Source organism: Drosophila rhopaloa, unplaced genomic scaffold, assembly GCF_018152115.1.
Source record: "Drosophila rhopaloa isolate 14029-0021.01 unplaced genomic scaffold, ASM1815211v1 contig_47, whole genome shotgun sequence".
In the NCBI taxonomy this organism is placed as follows: domain Eukaryota; kingdom Metazoa; phylum Arthropoda; class Insecta; order Diptera; family Drosophilidae; genus Drosophila; species Drosophila rhopaloa.
In genome coordinates, this window is record NW_025335142.1 from 3,792,522 (window position 1) to 3,818,212 (window position 25,691).

Genomic DNA, 25,691 nt, shown 5'->3' on the forward strand with positions numbered 1-25,691 from the left:
TAAAAAATACACATTTTATAAAATTTTATTAGAATTTTTATACAAAGGATATATAAAACTATATTAATAAATATTCCATTTATAAGCCAATTTATATTCTCACGAGCCACAACAAATTGACGAAGACTGATATGGAGCAGTTTACTATACAGCAGCAGAAAACACACGCAAATATAATTATTGAAAAGCTTTTGTAATCTCTTTTGGATAGTGTCTTCTCTCGATATATACTTAGATATATATTTAAAAAAATGCAATAACGAATTTAGTTGAACTATAAGCACAGTTTTATTGTATTTACATATTTACAAGTGCCATCGGCATCCTTATGCATATCCTTTTAACATATTTTCTTTAATTTGCCAAAAGAAAGAAATAGCGCAAAATAAGACGAGGTAGTGCGTTTTAATGCAACATACACGATTAGCACGCTCTGCATTGTTAGTTTTTAAATATTGTGTTATTTAATTTGATAAGAAGCCAGCATGGTATACGACGAACGAAAGATAAGAAAATCTATATATAATTATAAAATGCCGGATTTTTTGTACACACATTTACACGACTATATTAAACACTCGAACTATTTTAAATAAATTATTATTAACCCAATAAACTAGCCAAAAAGCCGGAGGATTTTTATTTTGGAAGGTTATCTATCAAAAATCACAATTGGAACTAAATTAAAAATAGTAATTGGCAACATTGGTTGATGGTAGAACTTTGAGTGGCAGCACTTGAGGACTTTATACTTTAGGCTAAATCTTGATTAGATTATTAAGCATTGTTCCTTAAATTCGTGCTAAGCTTAAATTATATCGTAAATTGAGAACTCTTACGGAATTGTGGAGCTTTTTAACTGAAATTAGATGCAAAAAATAAACCAAGCGAAGGTAAGCGTTGGACGATTTTAGATCAAAAATTATTTAAAAACTCACTTGTTCCAACTATTGCGTTATAAGGCGTTGCAGCCACTACAGCGTCCAGTGAGAACAGCTGTCTAGCGGCCACCTCTAAGCAGCTGACTAACCTGTTGCAAGTATCGGCTCAGCTGACGCTGAAACTTCCATCTCTAACAGAGCAGAAGTAAATTCCGCAGAGAGCGTAAGTTTCAGTGCGAAAATGATTTAAACCGGGAAGGAACGCATTAAGTTCGCATACGCCCACTACGAGAATGTTCAAACGCACTTTTAAGGTAGTTTATCGGCCCATAAGGAGCAACTTTGTGCTGCTGCCGGACCAGTACTACGGCGTCGTTTCGACCTATGTAAGTGTCCAAAAGTCAACATTCCATGCAGATTAGATAAGCCGAAGATTATTCCGATTGACTGTTCTGATTAGGATACGGGCTGCCTGAGTCTGCAGTACAATGGACGGGTGCACTACGCCTCCTGGGCGCCAGAAAAGGGAGGAGGCGGCATCAAGGACACTGAGATTGGGATCAATGCCAGGGCGGCCAAGGAGATCGGTAAGCCATTACTTAACGACCGGATGTGCATCGCTTGCCAATGTGCCGTAATATTGGACTCCGGCCATCTGCCCCTTATCTCGTATTCCCACCTCATCCATGTACCCATTCTTGCCGTAGGTCTGCACGAGAATGATCTGGTCAAGTGTGCGCTCATCGCTGACGTTCTCAACCTGCGCAGCGTCCACGTTACCCCCGTCTCGTCCAAGGATTGGGAGATCATTGTGAGTGACGGTTTCGCCTGCTTGACGGCGTGATCAGCGGTCAGCTTAAAAATAGACAAGTCCGTTTATATCGCACTAGCATTTGGCGCGGGCGGGCGCTTGGTCGTTATTTATAATGCCATTGCTTGTTTGGCCGGCATTGCCATTGACCCGCTGATTGGTTTGGATTAATTGGGCTCTAATCAGATGTCCGTTTTTATTAGTTTTCGTTTCTTATCAAGATTTAATCATTTACATTAATTTAATCGAAGATTAGCTACGGTTAAAGGGAAGACCAATCCCAAAACTAATAAAAACTTCTTTTACAAAGAGTTCCGTAAAGTTACTATTCATAATTTACTTTTCATAAAGTCCCTAAAAAATGTAAAGTTACAATCATAATCATTAAAAAAAAATTTGGTTAAAAGATAATATAGCGCCATGATATTAAAGTATATTTAGACGTTTATTTTAGATGCCTTAGTAATAAACTGAAGAAAGATTTGCCATATTAAAATTCTTTGTTTTTTTCAGAGAAAACTGCCAACATAATTGTATTCTGCAGATTTCTTTTGACTAGAATGCCAAGAAATGCTTTTAACAGAAAACTTATTGTTAGTTTGGCATTGCGCTGCGACGTTTCATAAAATTATTTTGCTTTTGCAGGAACTAAGCACCGAAAAGATCTCGGGTAGTGTGCTGGAGCAAACCCGCATTGTGAACTCCACCCAGATCTTAATTGTTTGGATTAACAAGTCCATGCAAGTGGCGTTGACAGTGGGTAAATATTTGCCATTAAATAGACAACTTTTGTATTTATTTCGATATTTTTTTTCAGATCGCCTTAAGCCGCACATGAACTACGGCAGAATCGATCACAATACGGAACTCGTAGTGGCGCCAAACCTTTACCACGGACATACCAATGGAACCTCCAATGGTGTCATCGAGGAGAACTCAAAATTGTCAAGGAGTAAAACCACTGCCCAGGTCAAGGATGATCTTGCTGAAAAGCCAAAGCTATTAGCCCATTCCTCCACGGTGTCCAATGTGAAGAACACGCTGCAGCGCAACAAACGCCAAGATCACATGGAGCGCCTCAAGAAGGACCTGCGTAGGGAGAGCTCGCGAAGCTTCGAATTCCGTGTGATTCGAGGGCTATGGCGGCAGCATGCTCAGGAGTCGGATGTCTATGTAAGCCGGAAGCATCTACCTGAGTTCTTCGATCTGGATCTGTTTTACTGTATGCACACTGCCAGTGACAAGGATTATTATGTGCGGGTGCGCACGGTGGATGAGGATCTTGAGGACGACCTTCCGGGCACCATTCATCCCTCGATCGAGCTGAATGCTAATCTGATGAAGTTGCTGGGTATAAAAGAACTGGAACGTGTTGTCCTAAGGCCCAAAACAACCGTAGTAAACTTTGTTGAGAAAATAGAGCTGTTTTCCAACAAGAAGACGCACTACAAGATCATTGAGAATGCATTTAAGCGGTTTGTAATAGAGAGAACTCAGCAGAGGTCGATGCTCTTTAACCAGGAGGAAGTGGTGCGACTTGAGGACGATGTCCTGGTTACTGTAGGCATCCTGCCAGAACACTTTCGTTACTGCGTCGTGGACGCTCAGTTCCTGAAAGAGTCGAAGATCTATGCGGCCGATCTGGTGCGTCCGGTGAACGAGATCATCAAGGAGCAGACTCCGCCAACGTCGCCGCTGAGTGTCCAGGATCTTATACGGCTCCCAGAGTACGATAAGATTGTGGATCAGGTGGTCCAGGAACTCCGCATGAATTTGTGTCTGAATGCTGAAAACTCCGTGATGCGGCAGTGCAATGTGTTGCTTACTGGTGCTGCGGGAACAGGCAAAACCGTGCTTGTGGAGCGCATCTTAGACAAGTTATCGCGAAAACCGGACTATTGTCACTTCGAGTTCTTCTATGGATCACGAAGCAAAGGCCGCAAGACAGAGTCTATACAAAAGGATCTTCGCAACATCTTCACCAGCTGTCTTCAGCATGCCCCTGCCATTGTGGTGCTTGAGAACTTGGATGTCCTGGCTCATTCCGCAGGGGAGCAATCTAGTCAGGATGGGGAGTACTATAACCGCATGGCGGACACTGTGCACCAGTTGATCGTCCAGTACACAAGCAATAATGCTATCGCGGTAATCGCCACCGTAAACGAGCTGCAGACACTGAACAAGCGGTTAAGTTCACCCAGGGGCAGGCACATCTTCCAAACGGTTGCTCGTCTGCCCAGTTTGGAACGGGCGGATCGTGAAATAATTCTGCGAGAGCTGTGCAGTCACATCAATGCTTCCAAGGAGCTGGATCTTGTAAAGTTCTCCAACCTCACGGAGGGCTATCGGAAGTGTGATCTTGTCCAGTTCGTGGAGCGTGCAATTTTCTACGCCTATCGCTTAAGTAAGTATTTATACAATTTTTTTTAAAGCAAGCATAGAACTCTGTCCTTAAAAATAAGACATTTGCATGCTAAAATGTATTTGGAAGTACAACCGTGCATACTTATTGCTAAATTTTAAATTATCGGCTTTCTATTTATATTGTTGATTTTCTGAGAAACATTTGATTAGCCAGAGTTCTAAGAACTGTAATAATTGAGTTTTGTATTCCTCTGCTTTTAGGCAAGGCCCAGCCACTTTTGACCAACGATCAGCTTATTGAGTCTTTGGAACACACGAACTCCTATTGCCTGCAGGGCATTCAAAGTAATCAAAAGACTGGCAGCGATGCAGAGGCCAACGAGTTGAGAGTGGAGGAGGTGCCTGGCCTGGAGTCAGTTGTGGGCGTGCTAGAAGAGGTTCTTATGTGGCCATCACGGGTAAGATTTTAAGCAAAAATAACGTTATGTTCTAAGATAATTAAAATTCTTATATTCGTTTGCAGTATCCGAGCATTTTCAATGCCTCACCACTGCGCAATCAGGCCGGCGTTCTTTTGTACGGACCACCAGGAACCGGTAAGACCTATCTGGTTTCCCAAATGGCAACATCATGGAACCTGCGCATAATTTCGGTCAAAGGCCCCGAGCTGCTGGCCAAATACATTGGACAGAGCGAGGAGAATGTTCGTAACCTGTTCAATCGAGCACGCAGCGCTAGGCCGTGTGTGCTCTTCTTTGATGAGTTCGACAGTTTGGCGCCAAAGCGTGGTCACGATTCCACGGGGGTCACAGATCGGGTGGTAAACCAACTGCTTACTGAACTGGATGGCGTTGAGGGTCTGCAAGGAGTTACCGTAATAGCAGCGACCTCCAGGCCAGAGCTCCTAGATCCTGCACTCCTTCGATCCGGTCGCATTGATCGCCTGGTTGAGTGTCCTCTACCGGATGCCCAGGCCCGTGTACGCATCTTCGAGGCTCTCAGCTCGACCCTCAGCCTTGATGAGTGCGTGGACTTTGAGTGGTTTGCAGGAAGAACTTCAAATTACACCGGCGCCGATATACAGAGCATTTTGACATCGGCGAACATGGCAGCGGTTAAGGAGGCGCTAGCTCAATTCGGACACGAGGTGAGTTGGGAATGCACCGGAAATAGAATGTTCTTGATAGGTCCCTCGCTTTAATCTTGTGTTTCGGATTTGTTTTCCTCGCGGTAACAAGTGCTGCCGAAATGTATTTACGTGCCCTGCATACGGACTTGCATTTCAGGGGGAAACTAGCTCTTCACATTTCCGATAATTGATATTTCCTGAATAATATTACTTCTTAGTACCATGCAAGCTATAACTTCTAAAGACTCTTTCAAATTATATCGATACATCGCTAAGCTCTATTGTTTTTTATTGCCTTCCCAGAAACTGCCAAAGAAAATATCACTGAAGCAGAAACACCTTATCGAATCCTTCCAAACCACACGACCCTCCCTCAGCGCCTCCGATGTGGCTAAATATCACAAAACGTATGTATACTTGTCTTACTTTGTTTCCTTTATTTTACTTATTTTCAATTTCTTGTGGTAGATATGTTCGCTTTACCAACAAGGAGAAGAGCTCCAGGGAGTTTGTAGCAAAGCGCGCGACCTTGGCTTAAAGAAAAAGACTTTATTAGCTTAGAATTATCACTATCATAAACTGTATTTCTTATCTCTTTAAATCGGAAAATGTTTTTTTGAGGCACAGTCCTTGGGTTTTGTATATTTCTTAAATCTTCTTGTTGAAACATTAAAATAGATTTTGTTTAAATATTGTGATATAAAGACAGGTCTGGATTAATTTATTTGCTATTTTTAATTAACCAGAAGCGATCGAGTCATTTATTTAATGTTCACTTAACTTGTGTTCATCTTTTAACCACAATGATTCCCTTCGAACCCGCCCTTTGAGATGACTACTAAAAGGATGACTACTAAAACACGTGATTATTATGAACTATGTTTTAAAAATTTCGATTCCGGAAATCCGAAATCCAGAGCATTCCGACCTCGGGGAACATGGTGGCGGTTAAGGAGGCGCTGTCTGAATTAAGACGTCAGGTGAGTTGGTTATTATATTCACCGGAAATGGTCTTAAGTTATGCCAAGTTCTTGGTAGCCAGGTTGGACAGTTAGACCATCCTCCAGTTCCTCCTACTGTTTTTATTTTGTGTTCCCATCGGCCCAACAAGTGCAACGAAAATGCATGTAACTATTTTTGGGTTGTTTACGTGCCTGGCATCTGGATCAGGATTTGGATCTATGCGGGAGCTAGCTGCTGCCACTTCCAGGCACTGGGATTTTTGGATATCAGTCACGTAACGGATATTTCCTTATTGATATGCGATTATCGCGCATGCGCACGTACTGCTGCACACCACTAAGACAATGGACACATTTTCTTTTGCATAAATTAAGCCGCCAAGCAAACAAATAGGGAGGGAATCCGAAGGCCAGATAATAAAGAATTTCAACGAGTCGAAGCCACCGCAAACATGCTTAGAATAAAACCAACAAGAACCTAGCAGCAGCAATAAAAAGAAAGGAAACCGCTGAGGAAAACTACCAGCCAGCGAAAACAATTGCAACATGCGGGAGGGAGAGGAGACCACCTCGATCAGGTAGCTATGGTCACAGGATCCTAGCAAACACCATTACCGAGAACCGCAGAGACCCGTTCGGTTCGGATCGGTTCGATCGGTTCGGCACGTTCGGATTATACCTCGTAAAAGTTTCTTCCGTTCGATCGTTACTTTCAGTTGTTTGCGCACATTCAAGCCAATCGGTTGTCTTCGCTCGATTCCTCCCACAAACTTGACGGATTACGGTTAGTGCAACGGAAGTGGATCCTCTACCCTCCACCCCCTACCCCTTATCTTTCTCTCTGTTTTTTGCCTGGTAAAGGGAAATAAAAGTTGGCAACGAAGCGGAAATGCAAGGCGCCTTGCCCTCTTCCCGCGATCCAAGACTTAAGATTTTTATCCAAGCCCCATCCGCGATTGACAGGCGAATAAACATGGTGACAATGTTTTTGTGGTCTCGTTTGACTCCCCCGGCTCCTCGCAAATAAAAGACAAAGAACGTGATATTTTGGTCAACGATTTGGGGTTGTGGCATGGCAGAAAAGAATTATATTCCCACTGGGACTGACAAGCAGCAAAAAAATTCTTAAGAGAAATGTTCCAGCAGTAAAATAAATACAAATCATGTCAAGTGTAGCCAAAAGTTCAAAATCAACTTAAAAAGAAGAAACAAACAATGATAACAAAAAAAATTTTAAGAAAGAAATAAGATAAATAGAAAATAATAATTGAGTTATGAAAAAAGATTTGAAAAATGATAAAAATGCAAAGTATAAAGTGATACATTTAAACAGTAAGAAAGTTAAAACAAAGCTACAATAATTTAAGACACAAAAACCCCCTTAGAAGAAATGAAAAACCATAAATTAAAAGTGAATTTAAATTCTATGTCACATAACTTGCAATCTTTTAAGTCAAGCCAAACCCTCGCCAGCTATAAAAGTGTTTGCAAATATTAAATTATTTTAATACAAAAATGCAAAATTCCATTTGACGAATTCGCTCCCAAAATAGCTGAAAGACCAAGTTGAAATGTCAAATCGTGTATGCAAAACATAATAATTCACTAGATAAAAAGGTGTGAGCTAAACGATTTTGGCCATGTGTGCTGGCTTTAAATCAAATAATATTGAATGAGTGATAAAATGAGAAAAAAAATTAAATAAGAGAAGCAGTAATACATACTTCAAATACAGCGATCGACTCGTATTTGGCAACAATTGAGAAAAAAGGAATTGAATAAATTAAAACCTGCGACGCGTGTGCATACATAAATCGGGCCCCAAGTCAAACGGCTAGCGGCAATATCGGCTATAACAAAAACAACAATTACTGGTGGCACTAGCACAATATTAACAACAACAATGACAATCACAACGGTTGTCGCAAGCCTTAAAAACAATAAAATAAATTTCATTAAACGGCACCGTGGTTTTAAATCATTTTGGTTGTAAAGTGATAAAAAATATTTAACGATATATAGAGACCAAACTTGTTTGTCTAAAATTAAATTAAATTGGGTATATTCTTCAATATTGTGTTCTCAAAATTCTGTATATGGCTCGGCTTCTAAATTGTGCTAAAAAATTTGATGTAGCTGTTCCAAACCTGCATTCACAATGTCAATAAATCTGGGGATTCACGCTAGACTTGCATATCATCGTTAATAATTAATCTTGCTTATGTTTATTTGGTAAACATTTGGAAACGTTTAGTAACCAAAATACCTACCGTTTAATACACTTCATTAGTCTTCCACTTTGTTTAATGTTGTAAATAATTTATTAAATGCTAATTATTTATTTAATTGTACATGTTAGTTGGTATGAATTAAATTATTTTTGTAACCAGCAGTTGTAAGTTTGTTTTAAAGCTTTTGAAAACTGTTAAAAAAGAAAATCTTCTATCCCATCTTTCGTAGAGAATTTTCTTTATTGCTATCTTTATTATTTGGGTTTTTCAAGATTTGCGGTTCCAATTCTTAGCACCTTTACTGCTTGCATTCTGAGTGCAACGTAAATAGTTAAATATAACTGAAATGTGTTTAACCACTGTACCGTCTGATTTCGAAAAATTGCTAAGTGTATTTTTAACTGTTAGGCTTTTTGTTGAATGGAAATCGAGAAGCGCATGCCGCACCAACAGCAGCGAATGTCGAATATAGACAAGTTATAATGGAGATCCCCTATGGGATTGGGATTGGGAGTGGGTGGCGACGAGTGTGTCCGGCAATCCAGTGGCTTCGACCACGTCTTCGAGCTCATTTCGGAGGCAAGGCACACAGTCTTCGTTTTTTCTGTCGCTTCTCCTTTGGATTTTTGCATATTGGTGCGGACAGACTTGACTTGGCTGTGTGCCGTGTTGGCAATAAAATATTAAACAATAATAATAAATAAATAAAATGACACAGAGAGGTAATTGAGGGGGTAATCAAAAGAGAAAGAGAAGGGAGAACCGGAGATTTGGCAATATTTATTGATCCAATTACAGCTGCGGTTAAAACAATAGCACAAACTTAACCTTGTGATCAATAAGTGAAATATTTTAAATACAAACGAATTTATTTGTTTTTAATTATCAATGTTGAACCCATTTATCAAAGATTTCCAATCATAAGATAAAAAGATTATTTGATAACAGTTAACTTGATAACTGACCATTATATATATATTCATCAGAAAATAATCAGAATTTTGGTACCCTAGATTTAAACTCAAACTCAACCTTGTAATCAATAGGTGAAATCTTTTAAATACAAACGAATTTAATTTTTCTTAATTATCAATGTTAAACCCATTTATCATACAAAGTTTCAAACAGGAGAAAAAGATTTCAAATCATAAGATAAAAATATTATTGTCTCCAATGGACCAACTTAATAACTGATTCAACTAATTCAACGAAAATAATCACCATTTTGGATACCCTAAATTTACTATCAGTTTTCCAATTGGATTTATAACTGGAAACTTTGACTTAGTTTGACTTAAATCTAATAAATTGATTGTGTACTTATTTTTTCCAATAGCTGGAGGACACTTAAAGTAAAAGATAGGAATTCAAAGGAAACGAAACCCTGGCAGATCTAATATTCTGACCGCAACTGTATATCCATACATGTTTGTGCCCATCTAAATACGATCTCTTGGTGGCTGTTGAACTCAAGAGAATCCACTTGAACCATGGCAAAAGTGCTGATCACGCTGATGATCATTGCGTTCGTCTCGGCGGCTCCGGAACTGGGATGCGATTTTGGCCATCACCGCTGTAAAATTGATGTCACTATGGAGAACAGTGCCCGCGAACGGCACCTCCTCTCCGACATGGATATCACGCTGCAGTGCATCCGACCAATGGCCAAATGGTTCTACCAGGATAAATTCAAACTCAAGAGTTTTTATTTGCGCCTGGAACGAGCTCAGTCTGGGGATTCTGGGAACTATGCCTGCCTGGATAGTCAAAACAGATGGCACAATATCTCTCTGATTGTGGGCTATAAGGAACCAGTCGGCAATGACATAGCCAGCTTTGCCAAGGTGGAAGCTGCACCCGAGTCTGATCTCTTCTTTCAGCCCCTGAATGAAAGCCGGTCCCTGAAGTTGCTACAACCACTGCCCAAGACCGTCCAACGAACGGCGGGTGATTCCTTCCAGCTGAGCTGCAGTCCCACGGATCCGGAGGCGACTGGAGTGAATATATCCTGGCTGCACAATGACACCCAAATCCAGGGTGGTCGTGGTCGGATCAAGCTCAAGCGGTGGTCACTGACAGTGGGCCAACTACAGCCGGACGATGCAGGAAGCTACCATTGTGTACTCTGTTTGGATCAGGACTGCCAGAGGAGTAATCCCACCGCGCTGAAGGTGGTTAGCCAGAGTCACACAGTGCCTATGCTAAAGCCGGGATATCCCCGAAATGCAAGCATTGCCCTAGAGGACAATGTGAGCTTTGAGTGTCTCCTGGAGGACTCTGCCCTGGAGCCGAAGATCACCTGGTTGCACAAGGAAAACGTTGACAACATTGATGACGTTTTGCAGCGGTTAAGAGAGCAATCCCAGCTTCCGGTGGACTTTAGCCGCATGACCACCTGGGTGGACGAGCCGCAGGTGCTTCGTCTGGGAAATGTCCTCAAGGAGGATGGTGGTTGGTACATCTGCATTGCCGAGAACCAGGTCGGACGCACTGTGGCCGCAGCCCATCTGGACCTGTATAGCCCTCCTGACACCACCACGGCCCGAGGAACCACTAGCACCACGCCGGGCACACCAGCACCCACTCCCTCCACCAACGACGATCCCGATGAGGAGGCCGATAATGCGGCAGCGGATGGAACTGTTGGCGAGGGTCCACCCGTGTTTAGAAAAGATTTAAAACGTCTCCAGCACTCATTGTCTGGAAATACAGTGACCCTGGCCTGTCCCGTCTCCGGCAAGGCGAACATCACGTGGACGAAGGACAAGAAACCTCTGAACCGAGAACTCGGCGTCTATATACAGAAGAACTGGACACTGCGCTTCGTAGAAGCCACCAGCGAGGATTCTGGAAAATATACCTGCGAAGTGTGCAATGCCTGGGGCTGCATCCACTTTGACTTCAGTGTTCAGGTCAACGACCGCACACGATCCGCACCCATTATCGTTGTGCCGCAGAACCAGACCGTGAAAGTGAATGGCAGCTTGGACATGAAGTGCACCGTCTATTCCGATCTGCATCCCACTGTCAGCTGGAAAAGGGTTGTGCTCAGGAATGGCTCGCTGGACGGTGTTAAATCTGTGGAGGTCCAAAGTCTCAATTATACGGTGACGAACGACTCCGTGGTTTTGGCTCTACGCAATGTGACCTACGACCAGGAGGGCTGGTACACCTGCTTGGCATCGAATGCCCTGGGCAGAAGCAACTCCAGTGTCTACCTAAGGGTAGTGAGCCCTCTGCCGCCCTTGGAGATCTACGCCCTGCTCCACGCCCATCCACTCGGGTTCACATTGGCTGCCATTACTGTCGTGGCCCTGTTCCTGTTTGGCAGTGCCTTTATAACGTTCATGATGCGCCGATTGCGGCGGGAGAAGCTTCTGAAGCTCCGCATCGAAACGGTACACCAGTGGACCAAGAAGGTCATAATCTACCGGCCTGGTGGAGACGAGGGGAGTGGCTGCAGCTCCGGGGATCTGCAGATGCCGGTAATCAGGATCGAGAAGCAGAGAACAACCGTTTCCACAACGGGAACTGGCGGTGCTGATCCCGCCCAAGGATTCAACGAGTACGAGTTCCCGCTGGACTCCAACTGGGAGATTCCCAGGCAGCATCTCAGCCTAGGCTCCATCCTGGGCGAGGGCGCCTTTGGACGCGTGGTTATGGCGGAGGCGGAAGGTCTGCCCCGGAGTCCACAGCTGGCCGAGACCATTGTGGCCGTTAAGATGGTCAAGGAGGAGCACACGGATACGGACATGGCCAGCTTGGTGCGCGAGATGGAGGTGATGAAGATGATTGGCAAGCATATAAACATCATCAACTTGCTGGGCTGCTGCAGCCAAGGAGGACCACTCTGGGTAATCGTGGAGTTTGCTCCTCACGGCAACCTCAAGGATTTCCTCAAGCAGAACCGACCTGGTGCTCCACAGCGGCGCAGCGATAGCGATGGCTATCTGGACGACAAGCCGCTGATTCCAGCACAGCAACTGGGCGAAAAGGAGCTCACCAAGTTTGCCTTTCAAATCGCTCGCGGAATGGAATACCTCGCCTCACGAAGGGTAAGTCCATGTGCCTTCGAGTATAACTTAGCCCCTTGGAGGGATGACATCAAATATGGAAATAGGTTTTCTTCTGAAATCCTTTTTTTATGTGTTGATGGCTGACTAATTGCTTGTGTTACTTTATTAAAAATAACTTTATAAACTTTGAATTTCCAACGATTATTTGTCAATGCTGGACACTACAATATAATTACAATCTAACTAGGGTTAGAAAATAAAATGATAATTGGTGATAGTAACTTAAAAATGTAGTTTCAACTTCAACGAGCTAATTATTAATTTAACCCGAAATATTTAAATGTAATAAGTTTTATTAATTTCGTATATCTCTTACTTTTAGTGCATCCATCGCGATTTAGCCGCCCGCAATGTCCTCGTTAGCGATGGCTACGTGATGAAAATCGCCGACTTCGGCCTGGCGAGGGATATCCAGGATACGGAGTACTACCGCAAGAACACCAACGGACGGCTGCCCATCAAGTGGATGGCGCCCGAGTCGCTGCAGGAGAAGAAGTACGACTCCCAGAGCGACGTGTGGAGTTACGGAGTACTGCTTTGGGAGATTATGACCTACGGGGATCAGCCATACCCACAAATCCTGTCAGCCGAGGAGCTCTACAGCTATTTGATAACGGGTCAGCGCATGGAGAAACCGGCGAAGTGCTCCCTGAACATCTACGTGGTAATGCGACAGTGCTGGCACTTCGAGTCCTGTGCCAGGCCCACATTCGCGGAGCTCGTGGAGAGCTTCGACGGGATCCTGCAGCAGGCGAGCAGCAACCCGAACGACGCCTACCTGGACCTCTCCATGCCCATGCTGGAGACGCCGCCCTCATCGGGGGATGAGGACGATGGCTCCGAAGCCGAAACATTCCGGGAGACCTCTCCGCTTAGATACCAGTACACCTATAAGTTTAATTAGTCCCTAGTCTTAGGAAATCAAGTAATTCCGACGAGTCAATCAGATCCCATCGATGCATCGCTAACCACAACTTCATTGCCTTTCATCTTAGAAATTGCCAAAGAAAAGTTGAAGCAGGAACTTATAATCGAGTTATTTGAAATCATAAGGATTACCAATGTCCTAAAATGTATGTAATTATATTTTGTTTATATTTTAAAATATTTTAAGTAAACAAGAGTTCATTTCAGTTATGCTTCACCACCAATGGAAAAAGTACCAGGACGTTTTCAGCCAAGGCATTGCGCTATTGGCTTATAAGCAAAGACTTAATTAGTTTAGCATTCCCATTATCTTTAATTGTAATTTGATTCTTTGTATGTCGGCAATGTTTTGTTTGAGGTTTTTGGGTATTGTATATTTCATAATTCTTTTGTTGAGGCAATAAAAACGAACTTGTTTTAATAATATTGTGATGAGTTTTTAAACATCCTTTGTTCCAACTTTTATTTATTACTGCAATCTTATCATAAATTTTAATGCTTTTTGATATGTAAGGAAATTAAGTTCTAGAAAATTCCCAGTTCTATAAGTTATTAACCACATGGATGAATCGAGGAGAGCGACATTTTTCAACGTTTCTTCCCTAATATCTCTAAAAATCTGGGGTTTACTACATATAAATCAATTTAAAATATATTTAATATATGAGCGACTCTTAAAATTTTGCAACCATGCTCACAATCTACCTCAGAGATAACAAGACCAAATTGTCTTATTTGCAAGCAACAAGACAATCTTTTGCTCAGAATAGCATATCAAAACAACGTCTATATATACAGAAGTGGCTCCAAGTCATTGATCAGTCTGCGTAGAAATGTTGAGATCAACGTATGCTTGCCTTTGTTTTCTTGCCCTCGGAGGTGGGATAATAAGTTTCGCCAATCCGTGGAAGCGTTCTCCCCTGACGTGGAGCCTGGGGTCATCCAGTGTGCTAATGGAACTCAATGAGTGGCAAGGTCGTCAACGTTTTCTCTTGGATCTAATGCTCCAAGTCCACAAACCTTTGCTCCATGAGGAACTCATTGGAATGGGAAACCAACTTAACGAAGATCCACAAGCATATAAAAAAGTAAGTTTGGAGAGAAAAAATGTTTTAAGTATGTGATTTTTTATTTTATTGCGTTCTTACTTGCACCAAAAAATGGAAGAATGATAGATGTTTATATATAAAATGTGGCACACGCCTGTTGGGTATTTAAAAATCCTAATTTTGTGAAATTATAGAATCATTTAAATATTGATTTTCTTTTACAGGGCTCTTGGAGATATATAAAAGACTTTCTGGAGCGAGTACATCAGAATCGAGTGCCGCGACCTTTTGTCATCTTAAATCAGCTGGATGAGGAAATGCCTGTGAACATGTTAGGAGTCTACCGTTTTTTAGTCATGGCCAAGGATTGGACTTCCTTCCAGCAAAACGCCTGCTTTGCCAGGATCCACTTTCATCCGATGCTCTTTGTCAATGCCCTGCAGTTAGCAGTGGCCGAGAGGGAGGACACTAGGGATCTGCGGATGCCAGCCATGTATGAGGTGCTGCCACAGCTTTATTTTGAGAAGGAAGTGGTTCTGGCGGCCCAGGAAATCGCCTGGCATCAATTGACTCCCATCAGAATGGTGACACCCAAACGCAGATGGAGGGATATCTTTCTGGGGTACCTTATGCCTAGGCCATTCTGGACGGAAGGGGAACCCATGTCTGCAGATCCTCTCGTTATTGATAATGGAAGGGAGTTGGCTCATCTAAGCCTAGACTTGGAACTTAACTCGCACTGGAACAACCTGATTAATCGTCTGATTATATCCATTGAAGAAGGAAAAGAGCGGATAAATGATCCTATTATTATAGATGGCGATCGCATGGTCGCCTTTAGAGGTCACTTTGATGAAGTCAGCTATACAAATCAGTTGGCGATGGGACCACATGTTCAGAACTCTCAAATATATCTATACAACCTAAAGCAATTTGTGGCTGCATTGACTATGGATGACCTGGCAACGGGAAAAAGATCGATGGATCTGATTGATCCACCCCTGATGACAACTGGTGGAGTTCCTTATAAAGGTACCTCCTTAAATATCGAAGCTGTTAGGCGCATCTTAGAATTGACCATTGAAGACCTAAAAGATCAAATTAACAAGGCGGTGATTGATAATAACAATTCCTTGGATAACTTATCAATAGCTGGACAGATGATAGCAAATAATTATCTTCACATTTGTCGCCAACTAAGTCTGGCTATAAATGGAAATGATATAAGTAGACCACATATGCTTGGCTTGACTACGGCCAATCTTAGAGATCCCATCTATCGACTGCTGCTCTTCCGCTTAAATGAAATGTTAAAAAGTTATGAAAATTGGAATTTATCTAAAAGTGGAGGAGGAATTGTGCCCACAAAAATAATTGATATCAAAGTAAGTCGCCTACAGACTTATGAGGAAACGGTGAATACGGATCTCATCAATCTGATTGACCAGCAGCTGCTTCAATCGCACCGAAATAATTTACAATTCCTGCGTCGACATCTTGTGGCCAGCCAGCATCGTCTCAATCATTATCCTTTTAGTATAGGCCTGGATATAAACGCTACCGCCGACATGATTACTCAGACTAACATGTATATAGCTCCATCAAATCAATTGGGTCTGCGTTTACACCTGGATAGCTTTAAATGCTCTCTAAAAAAGGGCATAAATCATATCGAACGTCTATTCCCAGCAAGCGGCGCTAAACCCACGCTAAGTGAACTATATGAAGCCGATTACCCATCAGCAGAGAGAACCAATTCTAACCGATTCCCCCCACATCTTTTATTGCCAAGGGGGACTAGAGCAGGCCTCAAACTTCAATTACTTGTGGAACTCACTGCCTGGACTGGCTTGGAGCAGGAGTTTTGTGGGGTGTCTGTCCCTGTCCTGACCCAAACTCTGAAGGATGTGATAATCTTTCATCACCAGGCCTGAAACTATTATGCGATTAAATATGCTAAGTGCCTAAACTTCTTAATTGAAACGCATATGTCTGAATAAGAATGAATATGTGGGAGTTGGCTTCATATCAATATTGTTTTCCAAGCACGCACACAATTCAAAATTGAATAGCAGAATAAAACGATGTAAATTAAAAATAAATGTCTCAAAAATTTAAATTTTAATTAATTTGCAGAAAAGTCACCAGTTTTTTACAGGTCAATGTGGCCCAAAATGTAACTTGTAGAGTCCATAACTTTAACAAATGTGATCCAATCGAAATTTGCTTCCTTTCATGTTTTACTGTATGTAAGCTCTAAACTATTAAAACCAAATAACTTGAGATCCTGTCGTAGGAAATAAAGCTCTCCAACAAATATAATTCACAAATAATACATACTTTTAAGATTGAATTAAATTCTGTTGAAATACGCATACCCCATTTAAATGTAACATATCTATTTAACCTTCCTACTTGATCATTTCTAATTTCTTTAGAAAATACAAACACACAAGCTTTCTAGTATCCTTTCTGTGAAAATCAAATAAATGACTGACAAAATGGGACACAAAATAGAATGGGGACTTTGAGGAACCAAAACAGAAACTTGAAAACGAACGAAAGCGGTTTATTATACGAATGCGATGACAACAAAAAGGCATAATAGTAAAATTAAATGTGTCTATTATGCCAGGCCAATACAATGCACACATAAAACCACTCTCAAACCCTGCACAACCATGTTCCATACAATCATAAATACACATGAATAAATATCTATATTAAATTGAATAAAAATTATGTACATTTTGTATGAGTTTTTAAATTCTTTGTTAGAAAATAGCTTAATTAATGACTTGTCATCTTAAATTTAAACTTGAGGCATCACAATTTTATGTATTCAAGAGATATAAAATCTGAAGAAAACTTTCTCTTCGATTACAAATAGATTAAGCTATACCTAATTAAAAAAGTGAATGTATATGTTTAGTACCATAATTTCTCCGGGTGCAGGCGATGGAAACATTTGGCAGGCAAGAAACGTTTAAGGAAGGATGTCTTGCTTAGACTGGTGCGAAGTGTTTGAAGTGGTGGAGGATGTGGATGTGGATGTGGCTGGTTTGTCAGTGGCACATTCGCATAAAAACAAATGCACACAATACGACCACCAACAATCCCATTCAATTCCCCTAACAAAAAGCAGAGAAAAGGGAGACAGAAGTCGTCATCAAGGAGAAGGCCTCATCTGCGGGTCCAGGCCGGGAAATGGAGTCCTGGGCGTGTTTGTTCCTAGATAAGCGCAATAATATGCACGTATTTTACGGCAACTTACACACACCCCCGCCCTCTAAATCACACCACCCAACTCAACCCCATTTTGCAGCGAAATTTTCTAAGAATGCGCAAATTTAAATGCGAATTGTTTTCACTTTGTTGGCGGCGGCGTTTTGCCTAATTGACTTTGTGTGTGAGTTCTAGACTGCGTTTTTATCCATAGCACCAAAAATTTAATAAATGAAAAAAATGAACTGAATAGACGACAATCAGCATTCGCCTTTCTTGGCCTTTCTTTTCATTTTGTTTGCGTCTAATTTGCGTGTGGTTTATCAAAAAAAAGTGGAAGACTCTTACTCCCCCAAAATCCTCACAATTAAAAAAGAAAAACGAAAAGTTGTTTCACACTTTAGGGCTTATTAATTTCGCAATTGTTAGAGCCAGAATTGAGTTTGGGGTTTCGGGATGAGGCTTAGCCGAATACTTTTGGAATTTCGCTGACCCAACAAAGTAAGGCATAAAAAAGGGTATTTAAAGTCATGAAAAAACCCTTTAATTCTTTTAATCATTTTTGTGTGCTTAAAAGTTCTGTAATGTTTAAGCTTCAAGAAATTTTAATTATATTCACTTTTTATTCATTTACTTTTGTTTTATAGCCATTACCATTACAAGTATTAATACTAGAAACGTATTTAAGAATTTCTTAAAATTTAAAAGCTTTTAAAAAGTAATGTTGATTTTTTGAATTTATAAGTCTCCGATTTATCTAGTGATAAATTATGGAAAATAATTTTTAAATATCGTTCCGAGATGTTCTTTTTTTTTTATTTTTCAAAAGTCATCCTGTGTTTTTTTTAAAGGTTTCCATGCCATAAAATCTTGTAGGTTGATAAGTGAAAGTCCTTCCCGTGAAACCATCGTTGGCATCTCCATGTTGACCATTTCTCTCTTGCGGCATTGCTCGGGTATTGTATTTCATTTCCGTTTTCATTATTATTTGTGGCTGTCCGACTTTGACTCCAATTCCGATTCCCAGTGGCTGCTCACGCCCCCATTCTGTTGTTGTCTCCGCTGCCCCTTTTTTTATTATCGCTGTCGTCTTGGCCTTCTTTCCTTGGCTTTTTGTGGAGCGAACGAGAAGGAGCATAAGAACAACGTCAACGGCGATGGCAACTTCCTGCTATCGTGCTAATTTCCGTTTCTTTATCTTGACACAATGGTGCGCATTAAAAGCACGATGGGTCGGGGGTTTTGTCAGGGGCAGGACCAACTTCACAACTAAGGGCGGTTTGTATGGAGAGAAAGAACGGGACATCCCCCAAATCAGCTGCAGCTATGACCGTTGCGCTTTTATTTCCGCCCCATTCAAAGTGGGGATGTAACATTACCGAGAATATGGCGATGAGATGTATTGACTTTGAGAAAACTGTTCATAATACCATTTTTTATTTGAAAGTAATTTAGTAATATGGAAATTGCAATAACATTATGTGCCAACCTTAAATTAACTGTCCGAAATACCATTTTTTTTAATTCAAACTTTTTTAAACTAGAAATTAATTTATTCAATATTTTACTTTCAATAGAAACTGTCATTAAAAACAAGCTGTGGTGTTATAGTAATCTAAAGCAATAAACAATTCCATGTCGCAAACTATCTAAACGTTTATGAGTTTACAAGAAATTTTATGAAAATATTGAAAGATATAACAATAACATCACTGACATTTAATACATATAAGACCAATATTCTTCTAAGAGAATTATTAAAATAAAAAAAGAAGATTTTAAAAAAATTGGCCAAAAATAAAACTCATAACTCTTTAAGTTTGGTTTTTATTTTTAGTGGCGGTAATTATTGTAAAAATATAATTCATATATAGTTTCGGTATTATTTTTAATTTAAAAGAAACGATTTTTAAATGAAATAAAGTATGAAAATATTTATCCAGCAGACTGGTCTACTTAAAGAAAATATTTATATAGAATCAAGATTTCAAGGATCATAAATTCTTATCCATGGAATCCTCAACTTACTCCTCCTTAACCCACTTATATCCACACATATATTTGTAGCAATATTAGCCGCCATTTTTGTTTTGGCTTTGTCGACACAGCCATGAAACCCCAAATGAAGGAGCCATTTGAATTGGAGTGATAGTCCCCATTTTGGGGGTGGCTTTAGGAGGCCTTCAGCTCTCTTCCTTCCCCCGTATTGCCTTTCCATTCATCAGCCCCGCTGGAGGACAAAAATTTGCATTCAGCAACATGAAGAAAATATTGATAAATGCCCGCCATTAAACGCGATTAACAATTTGAATTATGTGGCAAAGCCAAATTTTATTGCCAACACAAACAGCCACAACAAAAATTCTATGGCCAAACAAATGGCATCATTATTAAAATATATATATGAGCGAACACACACCGACCATAATTTCCATAGATTATTTAAGCGCGGAGTAGACGCGTATTTAAAACAACATTTAGGTTGATTTTTTGTATTTCGGTGGCACGTTCAAAATTTGTGAATGCAATTGCGCGAAAGCGAAAATGATTGGCAATTGTTTGGGTAAGCATTCAGTTCCACTTTCCGGCAACAAAAGCCTTTGGAGACTTAATGCAATTTTAGTCTAAACAGTTGCCATCAAAATTTTCAATGAATTGCATCAATTGCCTGTCCATTGTTGGGAATCCCTCAATACGAATATATATTTTTACCCGCCGCCCTTGTTGTTGTTCTGTTTGCAATCGAGTGGGCGTGGCACACTGCACACGACCCAATAGAGTAGGCGGTTGGGTGGCGATGGGGCGGTTTGGGTAATAAAATAATTGCAGCGCACGTGTCAAAAATATTCAAAAAGGCTTAAGAGGGATTGTGCTGGGTTGTGCTATTTTAGTGGATGGGATTTCCTGGTCCTGCATTGCAGCTTGAAACGCTTTTCTTTCCATGGACCCGTCATATTTTTATTATTTCTTTTCCTTTTCTGCGTTGTGTCCAACTGATTTCATAAATTGTTGTGGAATTTCATCAAGTTGATGGACCAAGTCCTTTTTGGAAGGGTGAGTCATTGGACGGGTGAATGCGGTTAGACTATGGGACTTTTGTTGTCATTGGGAACTGGTCTTCATGGTAAAAGTGTATTCTTTTAGTCTTTGATGCCCTTAAAAATTACGGTTTTTTTTGTCGAACAACATTTTTTACGAATAAGAACAACTTGGTATTTTGGGTACAATTATTTAAACAAAAATTAATATTTTAATATTTTCTCTTATTTATTTATGGTGATTTGTTAACTGAATTTTAATTTTAAAAAAGTTTTCGATTCAAAAATAGAATAAACTTAATGTAAAATTTTTTAAACCATTCCATAAAGATAATCACAAAAAATTTTACTCTTTGTTAAAATGTTGTATTTTCCATTAATTTTTTGTATAGGAACACAAATTAAATATATTTCCTTTTTTTATTTTTAGAATTTTTACGTTTCCGGGGGTTCAATAATGTAAGAGTATACACTCTGCGTGGTAAGTTAAACAATAAGATAGTGGCTTTTTTGTGTGCGTGTCGGCTTGGAATTTGTTTTGATTTGCAACAAATTTGCTCCCGCATTGTGAGTATTTCTCTGTCTCTGGGCAGAGCGTTTTATTGCTTTTCACTGTCGCCTGTGGGTTTTAGTCTCAGCATATCGGGGATGGTGGGAAATAGAGGATAAAGAAGAGTGGATTGGCCAGGGTGGGAGTGGGAGTGGGATTGGGTAGGGGGGTGGGATGTCCTCGGGCCGGGCATTGTTTACATTGTTGTGGTGTGAATAGCAAATAAGCCTCAACCAATTCCAAGCAAATCCCATTTTTATAGCATACTTTGCCGCATCTCTTTACCCCTAACACCAACCACACAGAGAGCCAAGTCCTTCCGCCCATAAATTCATTCTAATTGCAGTGCACATAGTCAACGCAGCAAAAATTGTATTCCCACATTTTCACACCTCATTAGTTGGGAAAATCAGAGGGGGCGAACAGGGGGGCCAAGGGTACTCGTAAATTGTAAAAAATAAACATTTAATAGAAATGCTGGGTAAAATGCATTTACCGCTGCAATCTGTGGCCACAAAATCAATTTGCGCTTAAAATATATCCAACCGATAAGGAAAATGGAAAAGTGCGGGAATAGAAATTAAATGGCTTTCGTGTCTGTGGCTACAAATTGATTGATTTTGCTGTGACAGCAACAGTAATTGAAAATATTTTTTGTTAACTATTAGTTTGTCAACGAAATCTGTCAAGTCGAAATGGGAACAGCTCTCCCTTAATCATCCTTCGCACCTGAGTCCGTATCCCTTCCGGTTCTCGTAATCTCCTCGCCATCTCACAGGATCCGGATCTTCCTGTTATGCTAAGATTTCGCTTTCTCTGAGGTGCGACCACTAAATACCTTAAGGTTAATTTGGATTTTTATTTAACTTCTTTAAAATGGTTGAATAGTGCATTTATGGCAATGTAAAAAGAAACAACTCAAATCAAATAACAGTTTTTAAATTTATAAATTTACTAAAATAGATATTGCATGTTTAAGCTTATGTTTATATAAACGTTTTAAATTACGAAATTTAAAAATGATAGTATTTTGTTTTTCAATATTGAGTTTTAAGAACAAAATTCTATCTTAATATTATTTAGTAATTATTGCATGGCACATCCCCACCCAACTTTCACGTATTCGTCTATACCCTTGCTACCCTAGTTTCTTGTGGGTATTAAAATGTCCTGCGCGTCTCTATGTAAACATTTTTTTAATCCCACTCGAAGGAAAGCCTCCTGTAAGAACTCCTTTCCCTCCTGCGCTTATCAAGCGATGCGCCAAAGCGTGTCAGTTAAGATGGAATATAGTGGGTGAGCAGGGGACTTCCCAATGTTGAGGTGGGTGTCTTTCAATCACACAAAAGCCGAAGAAGAGAAAAAATCCTTTTGACAATGCAACGCATGAATGTATTTTCTTTACGCCGTTTCCTCGTTTTTTTCCTCCTTCATTTTAATTCACAAACAAATTGAATAGACTAGAGAGAGCGAGAAGAATACGAGACGATTGCCACGTAGCTATAGATCTCACCTATACAGTTTGGATGTTTATATTCAGAATACATTTTTCAGAAGCAATTGGCATGGCTATTCTACTCAGTGGCGTAGGCAGGATATCAAAAAAGGAATTGCCTTTAGAATTTTGTTTAGTTTACAGGTAGTAAACATGTTTGTTTAAAAGATGGATTTCATTTGTTAAATAATAATGACTATGTAAAGTAAATTGAATGTGGTAAAAAATTAAGTGGTAAAGTGAAATAGGAAAACAAACAAAATTAAGTAGTGATAATATATTTCTTTGCAATCAACACAAAAGACTTATATATTATATAAAATATCTATGCCCTATTACGCCCCTGATCCCACCACGCCCCCTTGCACGCCCTGCCCCATTAGCCTTTGTGTGTGTTTCGGTTGTCGCGCGTATATCACATTTCCGTTTGTTAGCAATTTTTTGTCGTGTACATCTGCATGAATAGCGAAAAGTTTTCTGCTCAACTTGATAGCCTCCCAACCAGAGGCAGCGTGTAAAAATGTTTATTGTACACTTTTGAATGCCTGAGTGAATGGTGTGGGAAGGAAGGGTTCTTGCCCAAGTTGATTTGGGAGGCAGATCACGCCTTCCTTCCCTCCCTTCCGTCCAATATTTTCCACACGTCTACCCAGAAAAGGTGGCCAAAGCCCAAATGCCTCGAATTGATTCACCCCACACCTCCACAGTTTCTAAATATTTTACAAAGGATTGGACCCACCACATTGATGTACTTTTAATTTGCTATCTTTGATTTATTTCTTTTTAAATAAATTTAAAATACACAAAGGCTTTTAATACAGGCTTTACGAGTCGAGATTAATAAAAATAGCTTACCAAAAAATTGGGTCAATCCAATTTATCATTTAGGCTTTTTTCTATGAACTGCTGGGCACTAAGATGTAGTGCTTTATTTAAACTGAAACGAGTGATTGATGAAACATAATTGTTATTATTTGGTCATTTAATATTTTAACTACCATTTCTTAAAAATGCATCTTCTTCCCATAAATTTTCAATAAATAAACTTTAGCTGCTTTAAAAAATCTTTTAAAAGAAATTATCAGTAAACGGCAAGAAACCCTTCACTTTTTATACCCTTGCAGAGGGTATTATAATTTTGGTCAAAAGTGTGCAACGCAGTGAAGGAGACATCTCCGACCCTATAAAGTATATATATTCTTGATCAGGATCACCTCCTGAGTTGATATAGCCATGTCCGTCTGTCCGTCTGTCCGTCTGTCCGTCTGTCCGTCTGTCTGTTTCTACGCAAACTAGTCTCTCAGTTTTAAAGCTATCGGATTGAAACTTTGCACACACCCTTCTTTCCTTTGCACGCAGTATATAAGTCGGAACGGCCGGGATCGGCCGACTATATCCTATAGCTGCCATATAACTGATTGATCGGAAATGCCATAACTTTCGTGTTTGTAAAGTTAGGAAGTTGGGATTTTCTATGGGTTTTATATTTGGCCAATCAATCCGACCTACCAAATTTCATAAGGATCGGCCGACTATATCCTATAGCTGCCATATAACTGATTGATCGGAAATGCCATAACTTTGGTGTTTGTAAAGTTAGAAAGTTGGGATTTTCTATGGGTTTTATATTTGGCCAATCAATCCGACCTACCAAATTTCATAAGGATCGGCCGACTATATCCTATAGCTGCCATATAACTGATTGATCGGAAATGCCATAACTTTGGTGTTTGTAAAGTTAGAAAGTTGGGATTTTCTATGGGTTTTATATTTGGCCAATCAATCCGACCCACCAAATTTCATAAGGATCGGCCGACTATATCCTATAGCTGCCATATAACTGATTGATCGGAAATGCCATAACTTTGGTGTTTGTTAAGTTAGGAAGTTGGGATTTTCTATGGATTTTATTTTTGGCCAATCAATCCGACCTACCAAATTTCATAAGGATCGGCCGACTATATCCTATAGCTGCCATATAACTGATTGATCGGAAATGCCATAACTTTGGTGTTTGTAAAGTTAGGAATTTGGGATTTTCTATGGGTTTTATATTTGGCCAATCAATCCGACCTACCAAATTTCATAAGGATCGGCCGACTATATCCTATAGCTGCCATATAACTGATTGATCGGAAATGCCATAACTTTGGTGTTTGTAAAGTTAGAAAGTTGGGATTTTCTATGGGTTTTATATTTGGCCAATCAATCCGACCCACCAAATTTCATAAGGATCGGCCGACTATATCCTATAGCTGCCATATAACTGATTGATCGGAAATGCCATAACTTTGGTGTTTGTTAAGTTAGGAAGTTGGGATTTTCTATGGATTTTATTTTTGGCCAATCAATCCGACCTACCAAATTTCATAAGGATCGGCCGACTATATCCTATAGCTGCCATATAACTGATTGATCGGAAATGCCATAACTTTGGTGTTTGTAAAGTTAGGAATTTGGGATTTTCTGTGGGTGTTATATTTGGCCAATCAATCCGACCTACCAAATTTCATAAGGATCGGCCGACTATATCCTATAGCTGCCATATAACTGATTGATCGGAAATGCCATAACTTTGGTGTTTGTAAAGTTAGAAAGTTGGGATTTTCTATGGGTTTTATATTTGGCCAATCAATCCGACCCACCAAATTTCATAAGGATCGGCCGACTATATCCTATAGCTGCCATATAACTGATTGATCGGAAATGCCATAACTTTGGTGTTTGTTAAGTTAGGAAGTTGGGATTTTCTATGGATTTTATTTTTGGCCAATCAATCCGACCTACCAAATTTCATAAGGATCGGCCGACTATATCCTATAGCTGCCATATAACTGATTGATCGGAAATGCCATAACTTTGGTGTTTGTAAATTTAGGAATTTGGGATTTTCTGTGGGTGTTATATTTGGCCAATCAATCCGACCTACCAAATTTCATAAGAATCGGCGGAC

General features: G+C 40.2%; 3 protein-coding genes across 5 annotated transcripts; all 3 read left to right on the plus strand.

The window, feature by feature from the left end:
- Positions 1-1,072: 1,072 nt before the first annotated feature.
- On the plus strand, positions 1,073-5,875 carry LOC108041138 (peroxisome biogenesis protein 1). The gene is made up of 9 exons (XM_017118958.2): positions 1,073-1,267; positions 1,342-1,468; positions 1,589-1,692; positions 2,338-2,452; positions 2,510-4,096; positions 4,318-4,514; positions 4,580-5,203; positions 5,489-5,592; positions 5,654-5,875. Exons 1-9 carry the CDS (start codon positions 1,175-1,177, stop codon positions 5,721-5,723), a joined length of 3,021 nt encoding a protein of 1,006 aa, XP_016974447.1. The 5' UTR covers positions 1,073-1,174; the 3' UTR covers positions 5,724-5,875.
- A 144-nt stretch (positions 5,876-6,019) lies between these two features.
- On the plus strand, positions 6,020-13,807 carry LOC108038267 (fibroblast growth factor receptor homolog 2). 3 transcript variants are annotated; one of them, XR_006417739.1, is made up of 4 exons: positions 6,404-6,931; positions 9,715-12,433; positions 12,777-13,527; positions 13,589-13,807. XR_006417739.1 is itself a non-coding variant. In XM_044461543.1 (3 exons), the coding sequence occupies exons 2-3, from the start codon at positions 9,869-9,871 to the stop codon at positions 13,356-13,358; spliced, it is 3,147 nt and encodes a 1,048-aa protein (XP_044317478.1). In that variant the 5' UTR covers positions 6,020-6,165; positions 9,715-9,868; the 3' UTR covers positions 13,359-13,807. The 3 variants fall into 3 exon arrangements, 2 of the variants coding, with proteins under 2 accessions (XP_044317478.1, XP_044317477.1); XM_044461543.1 differs by lacking the exon at positions 6,404-6,931 and adding an exon at positions 6,020-6,165 and having other exon boundaries at positions 12,777-13,807; XM_044461542.1 differs by having other exon boundaries at positions 12,777-13,807.
- Positions 13,808-14,322: 515 nt separating this feature from the next.
- LOC108038265 (fat-body protein 1) lies at positions 14,323-16,364 on the plus strand. The gene is made up of 2 exons (XM_017115017.1): positions 14,323-14,469; positions 14,655-16,364. Exons 1-2 carry the CDS (start codon positions 14,335-14,337, stop codon positions 16,362-16,364), a joined length of 1,845 nt encoding a protein of 614 aa, XP_016970506.1. The 5' UTR covers positions 14,323-14,334.
- The last annotated feature ends 9,327 nt before the right edge of the window (positions 16,365-25,691 follow it).